The sequence below is a fragment of the Vanellus vanellus genome (genome assembly GCF_965231255.1).
Source record: "Vanellus vanellus genome assembly, chromosome: 3".
Taxonomy (NCBI): Eukaryota; Metazoa; Chordata; class Aves; order Charadriiformes; family Charadriidae; genus Vanellus; species Vanellus vanellus.
Window position 1 is genome coordinate 128,561,918 of NC_138907.1, and position 25,995 is coordinate 128,587,912.

At 58.5% G+C, this 25,995-nt stretch overlaps 1 protein-coding gene across 1 annotated transcript; it reads left to right on the forward strand.

Annotated features, from left to right (window-relative positions):
• Nucleotides 1–212: 212 nt before the first annotated feature.
• On the forward strand, nt 213–25,541 carry LOC309669983 (L-gulonolactone oxidase-like; the record flags this gene model as incomplete). The annotated part of the gene is made up of 12 exons (XM_082480781.1): nt 213–299; nt 8,193–8,294; nt 8,936–9,061; nt 10,335–10,429; nt 12,074–12,164; nt 12,873–13,058; nt 21,578–21,685; nt 22,075–22,151; nt 23,834–23,983; nt 24,376–24,540; nt 25,007–25,097; nt 25,413–25,541. The coding sequence occupies 12 exons, from the start codon at nt 213–215 to the stop codon at nt 25,539–25,541; spliced, it is 1,407 nt and encodes a 468-aa protein (XP_082336907.1).
• Between the last annotated feature and the right edge of the window lie 454 nt (nt 25,542–25,995).

The following is a 25,995-nucleotide window of genomic DNA, read 5'->3' on the forward strand; positions in this document are numbered from 1 at the left end:
GTGGAGGATAAGTAACAGGAAAAGACGCATTAATTCCTGCACAGGCGGCTGGACGGGGGGGGTGAGGCTCCCGGGGAGCGATGGTGGTGGCTGCGGTGGTGGATCGCTGCCGACCCTCAGTGATGGGAGCAACGCGTCCCTGGGGACGGCGGGTGCCCCATCTGCGCGCTGACCTTTGGAGGCGTTGGCAGCCGCGTCCATTGCCACCGGCAATGGCGAGCGCGGAGTACGGAAGGGGGGGGACACCCATCGTACCAGCGGTGCCAGATTTGGGGGTTCTGCCCCCCGTTTTAGCCCCCGTGAGCCGTGCATCGCCTTGCGAGCAGCCTTGCAAACCCAACCCTGTGCTCACGGCCACGGTCCCGGACACGTCGAGTGATGCCACGGCTGATTCTCCGCTCCCCTGCGGACACAGAGGCATTTTTCCTCTCGACATCTTTTTTTTTTTTTTTTTTTTTTTTTTTCCCCCCACCGTTGGTGGTGTTCTCAAAGGGGAGCGTTCGGATTTGGCCCCAGCGGGAATCGCCAGTATCTCTTAAAAAATAACCCCGAGCCTTTTGTGAGCTGCCCCTCACGCCGGGGCTTTGGGACGCGGGGTTCTCCCGAGCCTCTACTTCTGGGATGGGGGCTTTGAAACCCACCCGGAGGGGTTTGGGGTTTTTTTTGTTGTTTTTTTTTTTTTTTTTTCCAGACGTTTTCTTCATCCTTTTCACATGGAAGAGCTGAGAGAGGAGCGGGATCGGGCCGCCGGGCAGACGGAGACCATGCCCACCCTGCGGGGCGGGGGGTTCGCTGGTAGGGGCTCCGCAGCATCCCCGGGGATGCGGTTCCCCTCTCCCCGCCGCGCACGAGACCACCTCCAGCGGCTTCAGGATGCAAAAAGAAACGGCCCAGAGGAGCTCGGTCTGCGGCCAGATTTATCTCTTCATTTCAGACGCCATCCGTCGCGCCGGGGCCCTGCGGGTGCTGTGAGGCAGCGGCAGCCGCTGCCATCTCTCATGTTTATGGCTGGAGGATTCCTCCTGGGAATAAACCCTCCGAGAGACGGAGCGAGGCCCCAGGGGAAAGCGGTGGGGGGGGGATTTTGCATCGCTTCTGATGGCGTTTGCCCTCCTGGGCCCGCCAGCATGGAAGGCCCAAGTCCGCTTTGGTCCGTGTCTCTCCTGTGCTGAGGCCCCCGGGCTGGAGGCAGCACTGCGGGGGGGGGGTCTTCTCATCCACCAGCACCCCCAGGGCCTTCTCCTCAGGGCTGCTCTCCGGCCATTCCCCGCCCAGCCTGGAGTTGGGCTGGGGATGGCCCCGACCCTCCTGCAGGACCTCACACTTGGACTGGTTGAAGTTCCTGAGGTTGGCACAGGCCCAACTCTGCAGCCTGTCCCGGTGCCTGGAGCTGGTGGAGCGGGGCCGGAGGAGGCCCCGGAGCTGCTGGGAGGGCTGGAGCCCCTCTGCTGGGAGAGGTGGGGGGGTCAGCCTGGAGAAGAGAAGGCTCCGCGCAGACCTCCGAGCCCCTTCCAGTGCCTAAAGGGGCTCCAGGAGAGCTGGGGAGGGACTCTGGATCAGGGAGGGGAGCCATGGGACCAGGGGGAATGGTTTGACACTGGAAGAGGGGAGATTTGGATGAGATATTGGGAAGAAATTGTTGGCTGTGGGGGCGGTGAGCCCCCGGCGCGGGGTGCCCCGAGAAGCTGTGGCTGCCCCATCCCTGGAGGTGTTCAAGGCCGGGTTGGACGGGGCTGGGAGCAACCTGGGCTGGGGGGAGGTGGCCCTCAGGGGGTTGGAACTGGATGGCCTTTAAAGGTCCCTTCCAACCCAAACCATTCTGTGATTCTATGAAGGGGAGGGGGACAGCCCCCCTGAGGCTTCCCTCCATCCCCCTGACCCCACCAGGGTCTCTGCGATGGCTGTGACGAGTCTCCGATGGGATATCTCCGCCAGACGGTGTACACGGGGCACAAGGTGGACACCCGGGGTGGAAGGTGCACACATGGGGTGCCCACCCCGGGGGGTGCAGGGTGGGGGCAGAGCCCGGCAGGGCCACACTGGGGGGCTGCGGAGGGTGCAGGACCTCACCCCACAGCAGCCACCAGGGCTCCCTCTGCCCCATGGGGCAGCGTTGTCCCCAGCCGCCGTCGCTTGCCCCCACCAAGCTTGACGGCACCCGGTTAAACTTCAACCCAGCCCGTCCCTGGACTCTGGGATGGCTCCGGCTTTCCCTGGAGGTATCGGTTAATATTCCAGCCCCGCCGGGGCTGAAAACGCCCAGTTTGGCACGTGCCAATGGCAAAGGTCCCTGCGGGGCCAACGTCCCTTTGCACTGCTCAAACCGCAGCGTCGACCCCCACTCCGGGGACCCAAACCCACCCCGGTGGCACGATGCCACCAGCTCTGCTCGTCCCATGGACCAAAAAAAACCCAAAACCCTAGAAAAGTGCTGTTTGCCTTTGGTTTTGTCTTCTCCCTCCAAGGCTGCGGGGCACCCATGGGTGCTGGCAGCAGGGATGCCGATCAGGGGGGGACCGGTGGTGAGGGTTCAGGGACAGCATCTCCCTGCTCCCAGACGGGATCCAACGCCGGTCCTGTCCTCCCCTCCTCCAGACGATGTGTTTCAGAAAGGAAGCAATTAACTCGGAAAGAAAGGGGGGAAAAAAAAAAATAAAAAAGCCTTTGGAGATTGAGGAGTAAAGAATAAAAGCTGCCCATAATTAAATTTCAACTGTTTTATTTTTAAACGGAGAAGAAAGAAGGCAAAAAAAAAAAAAAATCCCCAACCCAAACGCTGCCTGATTTCTGCCTGGCCCGGATGCTCAAAGGGCTTCGGCAGAGCGCTCCTGCCTCAGTTTCCCCACTGTGGCGCGGGAGGCGGCGGCTCCGGGGAGGGGGCGATGGGCAGGGGCAAGGGAAGGGGCAGGCTCCAGCAAGAAGCCGGATTTTAGGGCAAATTCCATCTGGGAAGCAGAGCCTCCCGCCGCCACCCCTCCAGCGCGGCGGCAAGGCGGGGGCCCTGCAGTCTGGGAGAGCGGTGAAATTTAGGAATGTGTTGGAATTTGGGAATTCCTTGCGGTTTGGGAATGTTTTGGAAATTGGGAATTCGTTGCGGTTTGGGAAAGCATTGGAATTTGAGAATACATTGGAATATGGGAAAGTATTGTGATTTGGGAATGCGTTGGAATTTGGGAATTCATTGCGATTTGGGAAAGCATTGGAATTTCAGAATGCATTGGAATTTGGGAATGTATTGCAATTTGAGAGTACATTGGAATTTGGGAATGCAATGGAATTTGGGAGTGCATCACAATTTAGGAGCGTATTGCAATTGAGGAGCGCACTGCAATTTGGGAGTGCATTGGAATTTGGGAACATATTGCAATTTGAGAACACATTGCAATTTGGGAACATATTATGATTTGGGAGTGCACTGCAGTTTTGGAACTCACTGCAATTTGGGAAAGCACTGCGATCTGGGAGCGCCTTGCAATCTGGGAGCGCGCTGCAATCTGGGAACAGATTGCCATTTGGGAAAGCATTGGAATTGGGAACGCAGTGGAATTTGGGAAGGCATTGGCCATTTCTGGCGCAGGTGTGACAGTGGCTGCCGTGTCCCTGTGGCACTGGAGGAGCCCTGGCCATGGCCAGTGTCCCCAGCCCTGTCCTCCCCGTGCATACTGCACGCCCCAGCGTGGCAAACCCCAACCGAAGCAGGACGGGGGGGGGGGGTTGTGCCCCTCTGCTGCGCTCTGCTCTGCTCTGCTCTGGGGAGACCCCCCCGCAGTGCTGCCTCCAGCTCGGGGGCCTCAGCACAGGAGAGACATGGGGCTGGTGGAGCGGGGCCAGAGGGGGCCCCGGGGATGCTGGGAGGGCTGGAGCCCCTCTGCTGGGAGGACAGGCTGGGAGAGGTGGGGGGGTCAGCCTGGAGAAGAGAAGGCTCCGCGCAGACCTCCGAGCCCCTTCCAGTGCCTAAAGGGGCTCCAGGAGAGCTGGGGGGGGACTCTGGGTCGGGAGGGGAGCCATGGCACAAGGGGGGGGGCGTTTTGACACTGGAAGAGGGGAGATTTGGATGAGATATTGGGAAAAAATTCTTTCCTGTGCGGGCGGTGACCCCTGGCGCAGGGTGCCCCGAGAAGCTGTGGCTGCCCCATCCCTGGAGGTGTTCAAGGCCAGGCTGGATGTGACCTTGGGCAACCTGATCTAGTGGGTGTCCCTGCCCATGGCCGGGGGTGGACTGGATGGTCTTCAAGGTCCCTTCCCACCCAAACCACTCTGTGATTCTATGAAGCACCCGCTGGCATGGTGCTCCCCTGATTTTACGCCAGCTGACCACTGGTCTCCCGATCCCCAGGGTGAACTTGGGGCATTGAATCCTTCCCAGGTCTGGATGTGTGTCCCCCCCAGGGGGCTGCAGGAGAGCCCCAGCCATGCTCTGCTGCCCGGATCCCCGCAGGAGAGACTCCGCACATTTTTCCACCCCCCCCAAAAAATTTCAGAAATTAATTCACAGATCGCTTCAACACCTGGCAAAACACCACTTTTTTTTTTCTTTTTTTTTTTTCTTTTTTCTTTTTTCTTTTTTCTTTTTCCTTTTTCCTTTTTTCTTTTTTTCTTCTTTTCTTTTTTTTTCTTTTTTGCCCCCCCCCTTTTTCTTTAATTTAATTATTCCCCGCTGCTCAGCTGTAATTAGCTGAGCTGTGCCGTCCCTCCTGCACGCAGCCGAGCTGTGTCGTCCCTCCCCGCCAGCGTCCCCCTCACCCCGTGCTGTTAATCCCTAATCCCTTTGGGAGGGTGGCTTTTTTTTTTTGGAGGTTTCGATGACCTTTGAGCAGCACTTAGACCCGGAGCTGTTAACTGGGCAGCCCTGGAGGCGTCCTGCCCCATTCCGCTGGCCCCCTCAGCGTCTCTTTGGGCTCGAAGGTGTGCCGGAGGATTATTCATTAATTTGCTGCATTGCAGCCAGGAAAACATCAGCGGGGTTTCAGGATGGTCAGGAGGTCAAGGAGCTTTGAAGGTAGGTGTGAAGGCCCATGGAAAAAGCTGCTGGAGGTGCTGTCAGCTCTCCTCGGCAGGCTGCACAGCTCCTGCTCCGTAATTAAGAAGCAATTTTCCCCCCGCGGTTGGTGATTGTGCTGGAAAGACCGCGTCTCCGAGAGCATCCCGCGGTCATGCCGAGGCAGCGGCGGTTCCCTTCCCGCTCAGGGCTCGGAGCGGTGCTCCCAGAGGTCATCTTGCCCGCGTTAGCCGGCTCGGAAAAATTCGTTATCATCCCCTCTTTAATGAGGGACCGGGGAGGGATTGCTTATCACCAAAGCGCAGCCCCGGAGCGCCGCAGAGCTCCTGCAGATCGCCGCTCCTCCCCCGTCCTTCAGATGAGACCCATTCCCCGGATGGATCCTGTGTCCCCCCTCTGCTCCCGGTGGGACGGCAGAGCGGGTTTGGGGTGCAAGGCAAGCACGCAAGGTGTGGAGCACCCTCCTCCACGCAAGATGGAGCGAAGACCCCCAGCACCCGTTCTCCATGCGATGAGATGCAGTGAGGCTGTCCCATCACCCGCAGCCTTAACCCCCCTATGCCCCCACTGCTGGATCCCCCCAAACCTGGCAGGGCCTTTTCCCTATTCCCCCCTTTCCCCGGTGCAAAGGCTACAGGTTCCAGGGGACCCGCTACAGGGCAAGGACCCCCCAAAGTGAAGCATCTTCTCCCCAAAACCCTCTGAAGCATCGTCTCCCCAAAACCCTCCAAAGCATCTTCTCCCCGAAACCCTATGAAGCATCTTCCCCCCCAAACCCTCTGAAGTGTCCTCTCCCCCAAACCCTCCAAAACATCTTCTCCCCCAAACCCTCCAAGGCATCTTCTCCCCAAAACCCTCTAAAGCATCATCTCTCCAAAACCCTCTGAAGCATTGTCTCTCCAAAACCCTCCAAAACTGTTCTCCTCAAAACCCTCCAAGGTATCTTCTCCCCAAAACCCTATGAAGCATCTTCTCCCCAAAACCCTCCAAAACATCTTCTCCCCAAAACCCACCAAGGCATCTTCTCCCCAAAACCCTCTGAAACATCATCTCTCCAAAACCTTCCAAAACTGTTCTCCCCAAAACCCTCCAAGGCATCTTCTGCCCAAAACCCTCTGAAGCATTGTCTCTCCAAAACCCTCCAAAACTGTTCTCCCCAAAACCCTCCAAGGCTTCTTCTCCCCCAAAACCCTCCAAAACATCTTCTCCCCAAACCCTCCAAGGCATCTTCTGCCAAAAACCCTCTGAAGCATCGTCTCTCCAAAACCCTCCAAAACTGTTCTCCCCCAAACCCTTCAAAGCGTTTTCTCCCCCAAACCCTCCAAGGTATCTTCTCCCCAAAACCCTCTGAAGCACCTTGCCCCCCAAACCCTCAGAGTCCGTAACATCCCTGTAGGACCCCAGGTTCAAATCCCTGCCCAGATCCCGCTCCGCCAGCTGGGAGCAAAGGGCTCAGCCCCTCTCCTCCCCCAGGGAATGAGGCGAAGCCCAAGGCGGGGGCTGTTACTCATTATCCTTCCAGCCTGGAGAGAAGCTCCTTGTTGACCCCCAGGTCAGGAACAAGCTCTGCCAGCCTTGATCCGGCCAGGATCAGCCCTCGTCCCCGGTGCCGGAGCAGCCGGCGTCCCGCTCACTCCAGCAGCATCTCCCGGAGAGGCCGGTGGGATGGTAAGGCAAAAGCCAAGGGGGGAATTTCCCGGTTTTTGGGGTGGTGCAGGCTGCGTGGAGCCACGCGCCGTGCTGGGGGCTGGCGGGACGATGAGGTTTTATGACCAACTTTGATATGGATTGAATAACCAGCACCGCCGTGATCGGAAAGGTGTCTCGGGAAGGAGAGAGGGAAGGAAAGACAGAAGGTTCCCGGGATAAATCAGGGCAGGCTCCGGCTGCTGAGCAGGAGTGTTTTCTAACCCACGGGTTTTTGCTTTCCTCAATTTTGTTCTTTTGGGGTTTCTTAGGGGTTTGGGTTGGTTGTTTTTTTTTTTTTTTTTTCCAGTTTTTATGTCTCTCTCTCCCTTTGTTCCTTTGCTCACAGACCATGAGGCAGCCCCAGCCCCACCTCCCCCTCGCCCCGAGGGCTCCCTGCTGCTATTGGGGCTATCTGCCATAGCTTCCTGATGGCCCTGGCTCCAGGCAGTGTCACCTCCCTGGGCAGGGTGATGGGCCATCCAGTGGCCCTGCCCTGTCCAGCCCCTAAAAGCAGGCTGGAGGGGGCTGGGGTGGTGGGGGAAGGGGGTGGCAGGGGGGAGGGGTGCTGCGGACACCCCTGGGAAAGCCCCTTCTGCAACCCCGGAGAAGTTTTGGGCTCTGCTTTGGGGGAGGAAAATGAGGGGAAGGCAGGGGGTGGGAAGGTGGAAGGCGGAGGGTTTGCTGATGGAGAGGAGGCTGGAGGGAACGGGAGGAGGGAGGAGGCAGCAGAAGGTGGGAAGGAGCTAAGTCATCCCCTGCAGCCAAGGTGGGACACGTGTTGGTGGAGCAGCAGTCTTGGATCCAGTCCTGCCTGGGGCAGAGGGATTCACCATCTCTGGGCCTTGGTGCCCAACCCCATGCCACGTCCTTCCTTGCCCAAGCCCCAGCTGGGCTGGCCACGGACAGGGAGAAAGTGTCTCCTGCCCAGCCAAGACCCATCCAAACCGCCCTGGGGATGTCCTGCCTAGAGATGGGATGGGGCTGGGTCTTTTGGCAGCACCCCTTCATGCCAGGCCTGGGGACAGCATCTCGGGGTGGGTGGCTGAGGTTGGAGGGAGGTCCCAACCTGGTCCTGGTCAGTCCTTCATGATAAGGCCATCTGGGGACACTGGGACATGAGGCCATGAGGTAGGTATGGGTGCTGAGACCAGGTCTGAGAGGCGACCAGAGCAGAAGAGGCCATGCAAACCAAGAGGACCCCAGCACACGTCATGCTGTAGGAGGAAGGGATGGACTGCACTCAAGGGAGATGTCTCAAACACACCAGGGCATCCTCACACCTCTCCCCACTGACTGCAAAAGGAGCCTGGGCTGACTCACTCATGTGGAGACATCTCCAGTCTAGGGCCTCAAGGGGTTGCGTTGAACCTCTGTGTCCATAAATAATTAATCTTTTTGGAAACCTGGCTCTGGTGCAGTGGCCTTGGCGGACGAAGGACGGGCTGTACAGAAAAGCAGGGGAGGTACTTGCTTTCTGCTGCTTTAGCTCTTGTTTTTGATCCAGGTTCACGGCCAAGGAGGAGTCAAGTTCCAGAACTGGGCCAAGACCTATGGCTCTTCTCCGGAACTGTACTTCCAGCCCACCTCGGTGGAGGAAATCCGGGAGGTAAGAGGGATGCTTCCAGGAGACAACGTGTTAGAAATGAAGAGGAGGAAAGGCCAGGAAAGTCTGTGGTGCTCCATCGTGTTCCATCAGAGTGGTCACAGATGGTGACAGGATGAGTCCTTCCCTCAGCTCATCCTATTGAACTGCAGATGTGTTCCAGCAGACGCCTCAAACACCTAAAAGATGCAGAAAACCTCCATGGCTGACCCCAGTTGGACTCTGTTCCTTGGGCATCAGCATCTGGCATCCTTCTGGAGTCCTCTGCCCTCCCCAGCTGCCATGCTGAGGTGTGGGAGTCCTGTGTCACTTTTGTCACCCCAGAGACAACTCTGTCACCCTAGGGTGTCTCAGCTGGGCATCGCCTCTTCTGGGATCATAGAAACATAGAATCCTTCGGGTTGGAAGGAACCTTTAAAGGTCATCTAGTCCAACCCCCAAGGATGATCCCGAGGACTGTCTTAGGAGGTGTCTGGGCTGCAGGGGTGGTTTTAACCTTGGATGGTGAGTTATCCAAGTGAAGGTGGTGTCAATGATGGCTGGGATTTTAGCTTGGGACATCTCACAATGCCCCTGGAACCTCCCTTAGCACACAGCTTTGAGGAAAGGTGTTGGATGCTCAGGGCTGCCTGTTGTCTCTGCAGATCCTGGATATGGCCAGGCAGCGGGACAAGAGGGTGAAGGTGGTGGGGGGCGGCCACTCTCCTTCGGACATCGCCTGCACCGATGACTTCATGATCCAGATGGGGAAGATGAACAGGGTCCTCAAGGTGAGACCTGCTTCCGGGAGGTGGCGTGGTGGCCCCGAAACGTGATGGCACCCAAGTTTGTGTGGCCACCGGGGGCAGGGAGACCAACACTGCCATAACCAGGGTGGGCAATGTCCCCATGGGAGGTTGCCCCGTTTGATGGCACTGGGAAAGGACCAGATCTTCCTGGTCCTGTGGATCATATCCTGAACGACTGTGGGAAAATGAGAGCTGCTGAGAGGGAGAGGTTTTCCTGCCCTCTGCTTTGCATCCAGACCTCCGGTGTGTAGAGAGATACTGGGCTCTTAGTGGGGCTGCTGTGAGAGAATGCCCCTGTGCACATGTGCGTGCCTGTGTGTTGTGTGTGCACGCACACGTATGTGTGTCCATGCCTGTTGTGTGTCCATGCATGCATTTGTGCATGTATATATATAGAATCACAGAATGGTTTGGGTTAAAAGGGACCTTGAAGACCATCCAGTCCACCCCCCTGCCCTGGGCAGGGCCACCTCCCCCCAGCCCAGGTTGCTCCCAGCCCCGTCCAACCTGGCCTTGAACACCTCCAGGGATGGGGCAGCCACAGCTTCTCGGGGCACCCTGCGCCAGGGGCTCACCGCCCCCACAGTGAAGAATTTCTTCCCAATATCTCATCCAAATCTCCCCTCTTCCAGTTTGAAGCCATTACTGTGTCTTTCTGTATGTGAGCACGTGTGTGTACGTGTGCAGCTGAAGATAAAAAGTCCTGACTGTAGCAGCATATTCTGAGAGGTGGATCGTTACTCGTAATTAACAACGATAATTAATTAAGGAACGGCTCCCCCCCTGACAGCTCTGTCTATCAGAAGTGGGATGAATAGCTCCTAATGGTAATAAGCTGTCCTTCCACCAGGAGCTGGCTGACGCTGGCTGAGCAGGGCGGGAGGGCAGAGCAGAGAGGTTTGCTGAAGGTAGAGCTTTGCTGGGGGATATCTTCTCCCCTGTGTCTTCTCCCTTGCATTGACCAACACCTGGGAGAACTTCTGGGAGAGGTTACAAACCCCTGAGACCGGGGAGAGCGGGGGGGAGCGGGGTCTGGACCAGGGGCAGGAACCGGTGGCACCGTTGGGTTGGATGAGGTTTGGGTTGGGTGAAGGTCTGAGAGAGGTGGTAGCTCAGGGTGGGGCAAGTCCCTCATGGTATGTGTCTCTCCTGCACAGACATTATCAACTGCATTGAGCAGAGGTGTTTCCAAAGCAGTGTTTCTCCTCCGGGCTCTGTGACCTTCCCCTCTCTAATCCCATCCCATCCTTCGCAGGTGGACAAGGAGAAGCAGCAAGTGACGGTGGAAGGTGGGATTTTCCTCTCGGATCTGAATGTCGAGCTGAGCAAGCACGGGCTGGCCCTAGCCAAGTGAGTGGGACACGTCTCTGCGTGTCCTCCCATGTGTCCATCATAGCCATGGGAGGACACATCCCTGCGTGTCCTCCTATGCGTCCATCCTAACCCCAGGTCAAGTGCTGGGACACGGCAAAACAGGGATGTCTGAAGAGCTTTTACTGCAGAATAGGGATGTTTACTTCAGGCTCTGGTCTTCTACTGGGGCTCTGCAGACCACAGGTCAACCTCCCCACGATGGAGTAACCGGCCCTGCCTCGGAGCAGGAGGGTGGACAAGTGGAGCCTTTATCCCCACACCAACCCTATACTCTCACGGCTCCCACCAGGTTGGTCCTTTCCATGTCACGAAGGAAAACTCTGCTCTCCCTGGCCCTAAAAAGATGAGAGCGCCCCTCCTAGAGACACCTTGTGTGGGGCAGAGGCCGACAGCAGGGAGCTCCGGGCAAAGGAGGCTGATGGTAGAAAAAATTAGGCCGGAAATGAGTTTCTGATGGCAAAGGGCAATTAGCCGTTGGAATATCTTAACAGGAGGCATGGGACAATCTTTGCTCTGCATTGCTTTGGGACGTCTGCTGTCCCCAGAAGAGGAGGTGGAAGTGGTGGGCTGGGGGTCCAGGGCAATGTGGGGGCAGCGGATGGGACACCACGAGATGATCACAGCTGATCCTTCTGCCTCCAACACATGCGGTTCTCCCATGCAGCGGGTGTCTTCCAAGGGCTTGGGGGGACCCGCGTTCAGGTAGGAAATGGGTGAGGAGAGCATTTCTCACACCCGATCTCTTTTTATTTTGCTGACCTCAGGGAAGAAATTGGTCTTGAGTTACAGCCAAGCTCAATATCTGTGTTCCTCAGTCAATACAAGAGATCGGTTTGTCAGAGGCCTGGCCGGGGCTGGGGTGAGGGTTCAGAGAAATAAGCCGCACCTGACCAGCGGCCAAAGGTGTGCATGGGGTGAGCAGGACTCCTTCTTGGAGGAGGAATCCACCAAGGGTTACCATGGCCATAGAAACCACATCTGGTTCAGGAGGTCTCTGCTCCCCCAGCTGGTGGAAGCTGGAGGAGCATTTGGGGGATATGGCAGGACCAGCACACCATTTGCTGCAACCTTCTGCCATCCCCACGTGCCCGCCTTGGTCGTGGTGGGAGGGATGGACCTTGGTCTGCTGTCTTTGTGCTTGTGGATGCCGCTTCCAACCCTGCTCCACAGCGATGTTTCTGGGGTAAAGCCGGGTTCCTCACCCCTCGCTCTGAATGCGTATGGGAAGGATGTCTCCACCCCAGTGAGGCACTCCAGCCTGATGGGAAGAGATGGGGACTTGTGAGATGGGACACAGCTGAGTTGACCATGGTGACCTGCGCTTACCGGCTGCCTCTTCCCCCCCATGGACTATGGCAGCGTCCTGATAGATACGTCCCGTGGAGACATGCGCGTGTGGCCAACAAACCCACCCGTTGCTGTAGAGTACCCTGGAGGGTGGAAACCCCTGATGGGAGTCCTGTGGGGGACGCCCTGCTCCTTGGGACAGGGGATGTGTCCTGGGGGACTCTGGACCTACACATGGGGTCTGCACGCGGCGTTACGCCTGGCGCGGTGGGCTGTGCCCCACGCCGTGTCCCACCGGCTCAGGTCCTCACCAGCCCCTTCATCTGCCCCCAGCTTAGGAGCCGTTTCCGAGGTGGCAGCGGCCGGTGTGATCGGGACAGGGACACACAACACCGGGATCAGTCACGGCATCCTCCCCACCCAGGTGAGACAGGAGTTGGGAGCGTGGCGCTGAATGGACATCAGCATCTTAAAGGGCTTCAGGGGAGATGTCCCGTCACCTGCTCTGGGTCTGGTGTGCCCAGCCCTGGGGTAAGGAAGGAGCACGCTGTACTCAGCAAGCAGGATGGGTCCTCTCCCCCGGGATGGGGGTCCTGTGGGGGACGCCCAAGTCCCCTGTGCACAGTGGGACGTCCTCATCTGCCATCCCAAACACAATCCAGCCCCAAACTCCTCTGTCCTCGTGCTTTATGGACTCATAATCAATGAATAAGCTCTGCACCAAAGGGAAAGAAGTTCTTGTATCGGAGCCCCCCAAACCCGAATTTCGACAGGGCCCAGGTCTATTTTTAACTGAACAGGTATGAAAATCCTCCACTCCTACCTCAAACCCGGCACAGTGATTCCACCAATGGTTACAGAGAAGTGAATTTGGGGGAGTTTTACTTCTTTATTTGATAGCTTTTTTCCAGCATCCCCCAGAGAGAGGATTGTTTTATGTCACTACATCAGAGGCGGCAGGAGAGGGGCTGGTGGGGCCAAGGTCAGCAGAAAGCACCCCGTGGTGCTGGTGGTAGTGCGGGGGTCTCCCTGCTTTTACCCCCCAGCTGTAAGGTTCGGGGTAGATGCAGGGTCTTGGAATGGAGATGGGACACGTCGAACGCTCGCTGAAGCTCTGCTCCCCTCTCGGCAGGTGGTGGCACTCACGCTGCTGACAGCCTCGGGGGAGATCCTGGAGTGCTCCGAGTCCATCAACGTGGACATCTTCCAGGCTGCCCGCCTGCACCTCGGCTGCCTGGGTGTGGTGCTCACGGTCACCTTCCAGTGTGTGCCCCAGTTCCACCTGCACGAGGTGGCCTTCCCCTCCACCCTCACCGAGGTAGGCCGTGGGTGATGCTTTCAGAGCCTCCTTGGGGGCAAACGAAGTTCTTGGCGAGGCGACATGGTCAGTGGGAGACTGGGAAGTGGATAGGCTCCGGTAGGAAATCCCATAGGTGTGTGTAGGTTGCGCTCCTTGTGCATCTTCATGGTGCGCTTCGTGGTGTCCTTTAAGCTGGAAACTTCTCCAGGGTGACAAAGGAGAGGAGGGAAAAGCCACGTTTCTTAGCAAATGCCATTTTAACTTCCCATGGGTGGGAACAGCATCTTCTGGGCCCAGAGAGGTGCAGGTAGTGAGGCGGGGGGGTACACACGAGTGCCACCACCATGCCACGTAGGCGAGGTGGGTGGTTGGGACCTGCAGCAAGATGTGCATCACACGGTGCAGCTGACGTTCAAGAGCAAAGCAAAGGTTTGGGGTGTAGCCCCTCGCGTGGTCGCGAGCTGAGCCAGCGGGGGGGGGGGGCGGGAAACGGGGGTGCTGAGTCCTCTCGTGCTGCGGGGAGATGTTGGCTTCATCCTCAGGGGCACCGCGCGGGAGGAGAGGCGAGGGCTGAGCGTGCTCTGGCAGCTTTGCTGGCCCCAAAATCTGGGGACCTCTGTACCTTGCAGCGGGGACCCTCTGCAGCCACCCCTCTGCGTCCAGCCCGGGGGAGGGGGGCAGAGAGGGAGAGCTGCGGGGAAGGACACAGCGATGAAAGTAATTTCTTGTATTTATTATTCCCGGTGGATTTTAAGAACCGCCAAGGCACCATCTCTAGGAGAAGTTGTGCCCCTTCCCAGCTGCTTTCAGCCCCACAGCAGGGCCGGGGCAGCTCAGGGGTGAGAAGGTGATGCCAAACCTCACCTCTGCCATCACTGCCCTGCTCACCCCTGAGCTGCTCCCACGCTCCTCTTTTAAAACCGGTCCAGATCGATACAGACTTGTTCTGCATTTATCCAGCCTGAAATTCAAGTAGCCGATGGGATCAACCTCCGTGCAGCCCCAGGGCACCTCATGGCCGCAGGGGAATCCCAACTGGTGGCTTCCAGTGTCCTCAGGAACCTGCCACAGACATTCTTGTGCTGACCTTGGGCTCCAGAGAATGACCCTGAGCTGTGTCCTTCAGAGACTCCCTCTGGGTCCTGGCAGGGAAGATGGGACCACCGTGTTGCACGACGTTGGGGTGGGAGGGCTGACTTGCCTGGCAGGAGTGTCCCCAGCCCGGAGAGGCTGCGTTGGCAGGGGCTACGTCGCAAACCTGAGATCCAGGGGAGCAGAGGGCTCTTGCTCAGGACAGACCTCCTGGCTGGGCTCGAGTTGGCCAGCGGGAGCTGCGTGCCACTGGTGGGACCAAGGCAGGGGAGAGGAGGGTGAAAACGCTTCTCCTCTTATTGATTTCACCTCTGATTCAGGTTTGGGGGTAGGGAGGTGCTTGGCCGCTGGAAGGGCAGCCGGTGCCCTCTTTAGGGAAAAGGCTGGGCAGAGAGACCCCTGTCAATGTCCCAGTGTCCCGGCCTCTCTGCAGCATCACCCTCACTTCGCAGCATGGATTGTCCTCTGCCTGACTCAGCCCAGAGGTGACAGAATCATAGAATCATAGAATAGTCTTGGTGGGAAGGGACCTATAAAGGCCATCTCGTTCCATCCCCTGCCCTGGGCAGGGCCACCTCCCCCCAGCCCAGGTTGCTCCCAGCCCCGTCCAACCCGGCCTTGAACACCCCCAGGGATGGGGCAGCCACAGCTTCTTGGGGCACCCTGTGCCGGGGGCTCACCACCCCCACAGCCAAGAATTTCTTCCCAATATCTCATCCAAATCTCCCCTCTGTCAGTGTCAAACCGTTCCCCCTCGTGCCATGGCTCCCCTCCCTGACCCAGAGTCCCTCCCCAGCTCTCCTGGAGCCCCTTTGGGCACTGGAAGGGGCTCGGAGGTCTCCCCGGAGCCTTCTCTTCTCCAGGCTGACCCCCCCACCTCTCCCAGCCTGTCCTCCCAGCAGAGGGGCTCCAGCCCTCCCAGCAGCTCCGGGGCCCCCTCTGGCCCCCTCCACCAGCCCCATGTCTCTCCTGTGCTGAGGCCCCTGAGCTGGAGGCAGCACTCAGAAATCATACCCTCTCCTCCAGCTGTGGTCTACCCCCTGCGTACCACCCCACTGGGTCTTAAATTGTTCCCCCGTCTCGCTGCAGGTGGGGATAAGTGAGGGGAACCGCAGCCGCGGTGGTGGGGAGCTGCTCCGGGCTTGGCAACCTCCTGGGCTGTGCGATGCCGGCGGTCCCACCGGAGCAGGGATGGAGGTTTGCCCATGGCAGTCACCTTCATCTTCCCTGGGCTGCCTCCAAGCCGCCGTGGGGCTGAGCAGGGAGGCTCCAGCGCAATCGAGTTAGAGATGCTGCAGGAGCCCGCGGGCATCAGCGCTCGCTTCTGGCCGTGGGAGACGTCACCGTGAGACAGATCGGCCAACGCCTCTGCTGGGTTTAACCCAGTGTTCGCGGGCGCCGGCAGGTCGGCGGAGATCTGGTAACTCCGGGCACGCATGACTAAGCCTAATGCAGATTTAATTTTAATTTCTCCAGCTGGAGAAAATTGCCCTTGCTGGAAATCCCGGGCTGGGCTGGTGGGCTGATGTGCTGCCTGGCCGAAGCAAGGCGGCATCCCCGGGGGCAGGCGGTGCCTAGCGGCGTCCCGCAGGAGAGGAGCAGCGTCCCACGGGGCACGGCCACTGCCTCGAGCCGTGTGCTCCCCCAGGAGCCGCCGTCGTCTCCCATCCCGCTGCCTGCTGCTGCTCGGCTAACGGAAAGCTTTGCTTTTTCCAGCGACAGATGGGCCACTTGAAATAGTCCGTGAGCAGCTTGTGGTCTTGATAACAGCTTGGTGCCTTCGTCTGTGTGAGGGCAGGGTAGTTTTTGGGCTGGGACTCTGCATCTCCCGCTCCGTTTATTTTTTGCAGCTGAACTTGGGCCAAACGGTGCTGGGGGTTGAGGAGGAGTGTGATGGGTGACACATTTCAAGGGTCAGATAGAGCAAATCCCTTATCAGGATCCAACTCCAGAGCTGCATTTGGGCCGTGTGATGGAAAACGTCCTTAAAAACGATTGGCACGTTGCTACTGGCCTTCTCCGTCTCCGTCTTGCCAAAGGTCCCCATCGCCCAGACTAAGGTGCCTGGCACGGGTGACTGGCCCTTGTGGGACATCCCCAAGGGGGGTGGCTTTCTGAAGATCCTGCTCTTTCGCAGGTCAGGATTTTGCGTGACTCTGAAGGCTTCACAGGCGGTCTCCTCCTCGGCAAGTTCCGCTGTCCCACCATCCATCCCTGTCGTCCCCTCTTCGTGGCCACGTCCCCCATGAAGACCACGTCTTGCCCGTAGCCCATGAAAAGGCGTTTGCTTGAGCAGGGAGAGCATGAGAGGTTCAGGTCCTTGTTCAGTACAGGGCTGAGGCACTGGGGACAGTGTTCTGGGATGCTGGTACAGAGATGCTCGGTGCTGGAGAGTGGGTGCCTCCAGCCGAGCTTTCCATCCCCAGCAGGAACCAGGCTGAAACAGGCTGATTTCCCTCAAAAGAGGCATGAAATGCTCTTTTTTGGGGGCAGTGTCCTTGGACTTGACAAGCTTGGGTCTCCACGTGGCTCTGTGGCCAACGGTGGGTGTGATCTGGTTCCCTCAGAAAGCATTTTGAAGGTCCCATGAGCATTTCTACAGAGCGATTTGAAGGAATTCTTTCTCCCGGGAACACATCAAAACCCACTTTCCCCCCGTCCCTGCTGTCACGTGAACTCCTTGGAGCCCTCCCACCCTCCCGGTGCTGAGAAGTCGGATGGAGCGAGCTGTTCCGTCTGATGCTCAGCCCCTCCATGGCAGGGACAGCCTGGCACAGCCGGCGTGTCAGGATGTGACCGACCGCCTTCAGCTGAGCACTCCCCAGCTTGTCCCAGGTCTCTGGGCACCAGGTCATCGCTGGAGGCTGCGGCATCGCACAGGCTAACGCCTACAGAGAAGAGGCCACCTGCAAGTTGAAAGACCTGGTGGCCTTCTAAAACGCTGCGTGGACTCACTGCGTTCACCGGAAGGAGTTAAATATGTGGATGGGGAAACTGAGGCACAAAGTCCATCAGGAGGAAGAAAGCGGTGGTGGTGGAAAGGAACCTCTCCAGGAGCGTGGAGCTGCTTCACCACTGATTGTCTTTGTCCTCCTGTGGCCTGACGCCCCCGCCGGCGCATCCTCAGCAGCATCCTCATCCGTTGCCTCATTTGAGTCTCACAGGTCCGGTTCCAGCCCTGGCTAACGACAGCGCAAGCCTTCGTTAAGTCGGGCTCATGAAAAATAAATAGTCCTTGGACAAAACCGGCAAAATTTGTGGCAGGATTGATCAGCGCTGCGGCACTGGTAAAGCTCTGAGAAATGCTGTCCTTAATTTTTTAAGGGCTGAATTATTCAGTGCCCCGTCGGGGCGGCTCGAACACCGCCGCGAACGTGGGTTTAACGCGCTTTTTGCAGTGTCTTCTTCGTAAGCCCCGATCCAAAGCGACCCAGTGGTCCTTGTGCCGTGCCGGGGGCGGCTGGGCCGGCCGGGGAGGTGGACGGAGAGGTCCGTGCACCTTTCCCGAGGCCGTTAGCGTGTCTACCTGCCCGAAGAGCAGCTGCACCGGAGCAGTGGAGACCTGGAGCGCTTCGGGGTCTTATTTTTTCCTGGGAAGTGGGAAGGGAAGACAGAGGAATAAGGGAAACCTGCTGAGATATTTCTCCAGCCTGCGGTGGAGAGTTTCCAGTGCAGAGTTTGTGTTTAATGGCTCAGGAGCATCTTTTACCTGTGAACCACCTGTTTACCTCCTGCAGCAGGGAGTTCCCCGCCTTAAACCCATTTAAATACGTTGAAACCTGGTGGGAACCCGCCAGCTCCTTACGGCTTGGTCCTCCCCCACCCTTGCCAGACTGCTCCGACCTTCCCCCGCATCCTTTGGCACCTCTCCCCCACCAAATTGCCAGGCTGAGTCTTGTTTTACACCTCCAAATCTGCCTTTCAGACAGGAAGCTTCAGCTCACGTGCAGGATGACCCTGCTCAGCATCATCTGCCCACCGCTTGGTCCTCCCCCACCCTTGCCAGGCTGCTCGGACCTTCACTGCGCCTTCCAGCACCTTTCCCCCGCCAAATTGTCTTGTTTTACGCCTCCAAATCTGCCTTTCAGACAGGAAACTTCAGCTCACGTGCAGGATGACCCCACTGCCCCGAGCAGGGCTTTACCCTGCTCAGCATCCTCTGCCCGGGCTACGGCCCCCGCGCGGCTCAGCCCATCTTTCCCCGTCCCTCGGGGCCGGGAGGAGGGCGAAACGAGAATGCACTCTATAAATATTAACGCCGTTATCAATTCTCGGTCATCGCCGTTCCTCGCCTGCTTCCAGATCTCCGGCTTTCATGTCGAGTGGCCCAGCGAGGCGGAAGAGAATAATGGCAAGGGAGCAGGTTGCTTGAAATATTTAAGCCCGAGTTATCTAAGACATTGCAAATAATATATGTGTCAGAGGAGCCGGGCTTGGATTTGTGCTTATATAAGATCGGCGTGCTTGCTTTTTTTTTCTGGCCTCGTGATTATCTTTATCGCCGGGATAAACTCAGCCGCTCTAGCTGCTGACGGTGACCGGGAACAAGGCACGGGACGGACGCGGCTGAGGACACCAGAGAGATCCGCAGAGCATCCCTGGATGGTGGCGGGGATGGAGTCAGCCTCCCCTCGCCCCGGACCCCCTGGGAGGCTGATGAGGATGGGTCAGACTCAGATAGGATACTTCTTCCCACCGATCTTTGCAGCTTTGGGGCTGCCTGAGCTGGAGGTGGTTTGTAGATGTGTAAGAAGGTAATGGTTTTCTCACCCCCGAAGGTCTCTGATCTGCTCCTGAACGCACGCAAACTTTTCGTCGCCTGCAGACCGGCACGGCTTAGCGACTTGGTGGGTGAAGAAGTGCTTCTTTTGGTCTGAGCCTACCGCTTCCCAACCCTCACCTGAACCTCGACCCCTTGGGGGATGTCTCAGGCACCTGGGACGGATCCCTCAAGGCCAACTCTTCCAAGACCACCCAATGCCTAAACCCCCTCACCATTGCTTGGGCCTGACCTCATCCCTCCTTGTCAGAAATGGTGGCTTTTGGCCTCGGTGCATGGCAGTGACTCTTCCAACTGGTGCTCAGACATCGTCCCCTGATGGGGTGGGATCCCGGCAGGCGTGCAGGCAAAAGGGGCGGCTGAGCATCCCTCTCCTCTCCCAAAACACGAGCTCCCCATGCTCCCTGGCTCCCCGTCATTGCTCCGGTGGACCTACGGGATGTGTGCTAGTGACTTCTCGTGCTTCGTCCTCCACAGCACCTTGGCCACCTCTGCCCCTTGTCCTTTCCCCAGGGACCATGTGAAGCAACCAAACCTGCATCTCAGCAGCGGGGGTGCGTGACCCTCAGCTCAGCGAGCCCTCCAGGGTCTTTGCAAGCCAGAAAGCCAGCGAATTCTCTTGACCTGACCTTTACGAAGCGAAAGGATTTATTCCGGGCTCCTGGGAGGGATGCAAAGACCAGCAAACTCCCCCAAGTCTCGGCGTGCTCCAGGGTCATCTCCATTGCGTGCGTTGGCCACGTTACCTCAACAAGATTTCCACGGCCCGACCTCTGCCTCCGACTCCGGCACTCAGCCAGCAGACAATGTCCCCAAGGACTCCCGACGCCGGCTCGCTCGCTGCCTTCAGCTCTCGCCCGCTGCGCTGTAATTATCCTACAAAGTGGCGGGCTTATTTTCTTCAGGCCGCTATTCCTCTATCACAAGGATCAAAAGCGCACATTGAAAAGGTCGCCCCGCGAGCAATTTGCTTCTGCGCTCAAACGCCGCGGCTGGAAGACAAACAGACGTTGGCAGGATCACCTTGGGAAAGCTGCATCCTTCTTTCCCCCGCTCGTTTTAGCCGCTCGGTGTGTTTGTTCCTAAACCAAACCGATGAAAACGTGGGGTCATAGCTTTTGTCCTGCTTCTACTTGAACGATCTTTAACTGTTTCCAACAGAAGAACTTCTCTGGCCAAAAAAAAAAAAAAAAAAAAAAAAATAGGCTGTTTTGGGAACATTTTAAAGAGATTTTGTGTTTTTTTGGAGCTACAGATGTGACGATGGAGACAACGGCGTTAGCATTAATTCTCACCAGTTACAGGAATACGCTGTTTGTCTTCCCATCCTCCCTAACGGGACCACGGTGTTACAGCTGCGCCACCCCACAAAGACCCTCACCTTATGGCAAGGTGCTGGTTGCTAAAGCAGCCCAGCCCGGTGATTAATAGCTCATTAAGACAAACAACCCAAACGACCAGAGGAGGAACTCAAAACTCAAAGGAGAGGCGTCAGGGCTAAGGTTGCCGCGACCTCCCTGGGGCTATGCCCGTGGGTCGTTGCGCCTTCTCTTGGGTCAAGCAAAGTCCTTGAAGCAAAGCTGCTGGGTTTTAAAGTCTTCTTGCGAAGCTATGGGAGATGTCTGCAGGAGGAGCAGGGGGTGGTTGGAGAAGCTGTTGGCAAGAGGGAGAGGCGCCGGCCTGGCTGGGACAGCACCGAGCAGGGGGCGAGCGGGGGGTGCCTCCACCCTCGCCCGCACGGCCGTGGAGAAGGAACCAGGGCCGAAGGGTCTTTCTGTTTCTGCGGGTGCTGCTGCGGCAGGCAGCGGGGTTTCCTCCAAGTAGCCCCGGGACAGGACCCCGGTGGCCCTGGGAAGAGGCTGAGTACGTCCCGGGGCTGCGGTCACCCCCTCGAGCCCCATCACCCGCATTGTCCTGCCTGTCCCCTGCCCGCTCAGAGTCCCCATGCCTGGCTGTCCTCGGCTGCCGGCAGGCAGCTCCTCCGAGGGCGCTGCCTTCCTTAAAGCTCTTTTTTGTGTCTTTATGAATAATTTGGCAATTCTGCCTTTGAAGCGGGGGACATCTCCGGGACAGGGCTGTGTAAGGCATCCCGGCTCCATCCCCCGTTGCCCTGAGGCTCCAGAGCCACAGAGGACTTTGCTGCCGGGGTGTGAGAGCTGGGGAGGGTATCCTCGATGCTGGACCAGGAGGTGGATTTGGGAAGCCCTCAGCATGCCCTGCTGTACGGCTGATGGCTGGAGGCGTCCCCCTCCAGCCCCGTCTGTGCTGCCCCACGTCCGGGAATGCCCGATGGTGCCGGACGGGGGCTGCAGAGGGGTGATTGCGGGAGGATGTGGGCTCTGAGCTCAGACGTGTGCCAGACACCACAGCAGCATCTTCAGGATGGGGAGATCTGCGTGGCTGAGGCAGAGGAGGCAAGGGGCATGCCCTGTTTCCTTCCCAAATATTGGGTCCGTGGTCTTTGTTAGCCCCCTTGGTGCACGGCTGGGCTGCATTGACCCCCCATCCAGCCCAGGGCTTGCCAAGACTCTGCAAGACAGACTCCTTGGACCTGCCCTGGCACCCCTGGGAGTCCTCCATGGTGCCTCCACCCCTCCACTCCTGGGATCCCTGCTCCGGGGAGGGGACAATCACCAACCAACCCCCATTTCTCCGATTCTTACAGGTCCTTGATCACCTCGAGGACCACCTAAAGAGATCCCAATACTTCCGATTCCTGTGGTTCCCTCACAGCGAGAACGTCAGCGTCATCTACCAGGACCCCACCAACAAGGCAGGTCCCACCGGGCTCCGTGCGGGAAGGGAGAAGTGCACAAAGCTGGGTGCCCTCCCAGAGCCGGCGTTTCAGGATGGCCTTGCAGATCGAGGGCTGCCAGGGAGGGCTGACTGGGGAAACAGCATTTTGGGGCTGGGCTCCGCAGCCTGGGGGTCCTGGGACACAGATACAGCTGGGGCCGTCCAAGCTCTTAGCAGCGTCCTCCATGACAAAGCCTGGTCTCTTCTGGGGCTGGATGTGGCCCTGTTTCATCATGGGAGAGGGATCTGGGGTGCCCTTCTCCAAACTCCTGCTCCCGCCTCGGTCCTGGTCCAGGCGCATGCAAGAAAGCTGCAAAACCCTGCTACCCCCTAATGACCATCATCTTCCTCCGCTTGGCTTTGCAGCCCCCCTCTTCCTCCGCCAGCTGGTTGTGGGATTACGCTGTTGGCTATTATTTGCTGGAGTTTCTGCTCTGGATCAGGTAAGAACACGCTCTGGGCAGTGGCTGGGGACAAGTAGGGGTGGGTAGGTTTGTCCAGGGCTGGCCTCATCCAAATCCGTTCTCTATCTCTACACTGGAACCCGTGCCGCTTTGCTGGGCGTCCCAGGGATGACGGCAAAGGGGGACTGTGACCCGGAGCACCCCCATCCCCGGGGAAGAAGGAGATGCTGGCTCTCCCCCAAGCAAGCTCCTGTGCAGGAGGAGCGGGTTCGCGCTGGGACTGATGTCTGGGGCTGCACCGCCCTCTCGTGTGCACAGAGATCATAGAATCATAGAACCGTTTTGTTGGAAGGGACCTTTTAAAGCCGGGAGTCCAACCATCAGCCCAGCACTGCCCAACCGCCCCCCAACCCACGTCCCTCAGCACCACGGCCGCCCCTCTGTTAAACCCCTCCAGGGATGGCGACTCCACCACGGCCCCGGGCAGCCTCTGCCAGTGCTTCACAACCCTTTGGGGGAAGGAATTTGTCCTAATCTCCACCCTAAACCTCCCCTGGTGCAACTTGAGGCCGTTCCCTCCTGTCCCATCGCCTGTTCCTGGGGAGCAGAGACACCCCCCCCCCCCCGCTCCCCCCTCTTTTCATGGCGCTGTAGGGAGCGAGAAGGTCTCCCCTCAGCCTCCTCCAGGCTGAACACCCCCAGGGCCCTCAGCCGCCCCTCACCAGACGTGTGCTCCAGACCCCTCACAGCTCCGCTGCCCTTCTCTGGACACACTGGAGCGCCTCAATGTCTGTTTTGTGCTGAGGGGCCCAGAACTGAACACAGCACTTGCGGTGGGGCCTCACCAGTGCCGAGTACAGAGGACCATCACTGCCCCAGTCCTGCTGACCCCACTATCCCTGATATGGAATTGATGTTGTTGGCCTTCTTGGCCACCTGGGTGCACTGTTGGCTCGTGTTCAGTTGCTGACAACCAACACCCTCAGGTCCTCCTCCACCACACAGCTCTCCAACCACTCTGCCCCAAGCCTATAGTGTCCATGGGGTTGGTGTGACCCAAGTGCAGGACCCGGCACTTGGCCATGTTGAACCTCACACCGTTGGCCTTGGCCCGTCGATGGAGCAGAGTGCTGAGCCAGCCCAGTTTGCAGCAGCAAAGCTGCTTTTTGGCAGACAGTGTTGGCTGTGAGCATGTCCAGAGCACCAAGGTGGAGAGAGGAGACCCAGCCAGGTCATGGAGGCTAGGCTGGGAAGGACCCTGGTGGCACGGGAGAGCTAGGCTGGACTCCATGAAGAGGGACTATGGCCACTTAGAGCCCTGCCAAGGGGTCCACCCTGTCCCCAGTAGCTCACGGTCCCCCAGTGTGAGGCTGCCCAGTGCACAGCCTTGGACATACTGAGGTCTCGAGGGGGAGGGAAGGCGATGACGGAGCACCCCTTTCCTAGCCTGCAGCAAGAGGAGGAGGAGGCAACTGAGGGCAAGGGTGCAAGGTCCAAGATCAGGTGGGGTGCGCACAGGCGCTGCAGGACCCCATGGGCTCCAGCACCCTTGGAGGATTGCAGCTTTGCTGCTTTGCTTACAGCCCCTTGAGAGGACATCCCCGTGCCCAGCATCCCCAGGCTGTGTGACTTGTGGGCACCACAGCTCACAGCCTGTCCTTGGCAAATCCCCGGGTGGCAGCTCTGGGGTCAGATCTCACCTCCTGCTCTCTCCCCTGCAGCACCTTCGTGCCCAGCTTGGTGTGCTGGATCAACCGCTTCTTCTTCTGGCTCCTCTTCAGCTCTCGGGTGGAGAACATTGCCATCAGCTACAAGATCTTCAACTACGAGTGTCGCTTCAAGCAGCACGTTCAAGACTGGGCCATCCCCATGTAAATGGTTCTGCAGACCCTCCCTGTCCATCCCCCACCGGGCTCAGTGCCCGAACCACATGCCATCCCTTGCCTGGGCTCTGCTCCAGCCCAAGCTGCCTGAGACAGGAGCAAAGCCATGGAGAAAAGGACCTGGCTAGGAGGCACCATTCCTACCTGCTAGCTTAGCATGGGGACCCTTCTGCGTCCCTGTTCTGGGGTACCAAATCCACACCATGTCTTGGGGCTTTGTGAGCCCAAAGCAATGGGAGGGGTGTGCTGGGACATGCCAAGCCGTTCCCCGGATTAGCATGAGGCCAGGGATGGAGCTGTGGGGATGGGGCTTCAAACCTGAAGGGAGCTGGTTGCACCCATGCTGGCATTAACTGGGGCTGGGGGCTTCTCTTGGGCAGCGAGAAGACAAAGGAAGCCTTGCTGGAGCTGAAGGCCGCCTTGGAGAACAACCCCAAGATGGTGGCTCACTACCCCGTGGAGGTGCGCTTTGCTCGGGGGGACGAGATCTGGCTGAGTCCCTGCTTCCAGCGGGACAGCTGCTACATGAACATCATCATGTACAGGTGCGCCATGTCCCCATTCCACCTCCTTCTTCTCCTCCTCTTCCTCCCCGGGTCAGTGTGCTGGCCTGGAGACCCGACAGCAGCAAACGCACAGCTCAAACGCACCGGCACCAGCTCTTGGCTGGCACTGGAGATCTGGATCGAAGGAGCTCCTGCACCTTTGCCCACTCACCCCACTCAGACATCTGCAGGCACCAAGCCAGAAGGGTTGAGGTGGCCTTGGAGCACCCTAGAGCCACCCACCCCTGCTTCTTGACGATGTTGTCCTATGTCAGGGTCCACTGGCTGAGTGCTGGTGGCATGCTGGTTCCCAGAGCTTTTCCATCACCTGGTGCTGGTCAAAGAGCCCGTGATGGGTCCCTGGAGTTGCCCTTCTCCCCAGGTGGCGGGTTCTTGGGGAGGTTTTCTGCGTGTGCAAATTCCCCCACAGCCCCTGTTAACGCGCTCCCTGCCTGACCTCCCCCAGGCCCTACGGGAAGAACGTCCCCCGCCTCAACTACTGGCTGACCTACGAGGGCATCATGAAGAAGCACGGTGGGAGACCACACTGGGCAAAGGTACCGATGGCCCCGCTCCTCTGGGAGGCAAGGGTTGGTGGAAGAGGGTCCCTTCCCCTTCTCCATCGCAGCTCCTCATGGGAGGGGGGGGTTGCAGTCAAGTGGGGGTCAGAGAAAGGCCCCCACATCAGGCTGGTCCCAGAGGGAGATGGGTGCCTCGAGGAGATGGTGTTCCTCTGTTTGCTACCTACCTTGGGCATGTAGATAAGGGGATGGAGGTCCCACCATTTATGAAGGGGGTTCCCACAGCACGTGGTGGCCAGTGACACATTCCCCAGTGATGGGCAGCCCCCCTGGACACTTTGTCTCCTGCAGGCCCACAGCTGCACCCGGAAGGACTTTGAGAAGATGTACCCAGCCTTCCCCAAATTCTGCTCTGTCCGGGAGAAGCTGGACCCTACGGGGATGTTCCTGAACTCCTACCTGGAAAAGGTGTTTTACTGACAGGGGCAATGCGGGAGATGGAGGAAAAATCAGCCATCACCTCCAGTACTTGGGACACCCCACTCAAAGCTCATGGTCCTCTGTGGTCCCAAGGTGCTGCACCCCCAGCCCTCATCTGCCCTCCTCTGTCGTGACAGCAGGTAGCAAGTGCTGGCCCCATGGGCAGGGACGTACTCTGACCTCAATGTTAACAAGGCTCTGTGGTGCCTGGAAATCTCTCCTGGAAACCAGAAGCTCGGGGGGGAGCATGTCCCTGTGTCCCCAAGACCTCTACAGCCCCAAGTGCCTCCTGTCCAAGCCAACATCTTAATAAAGACTTCTCTTTGAGCAGACCTTGTCCGAGTTCGTGCTTTCAGGCTGGGCGTGCATCCGATGGAGGTGCCTGGCCCTGGGGAAGGGGCTCGGTGTCCCCGGTACAGCCCCACTGCGGGGGTCAGGGCTGGGCATGGAGACC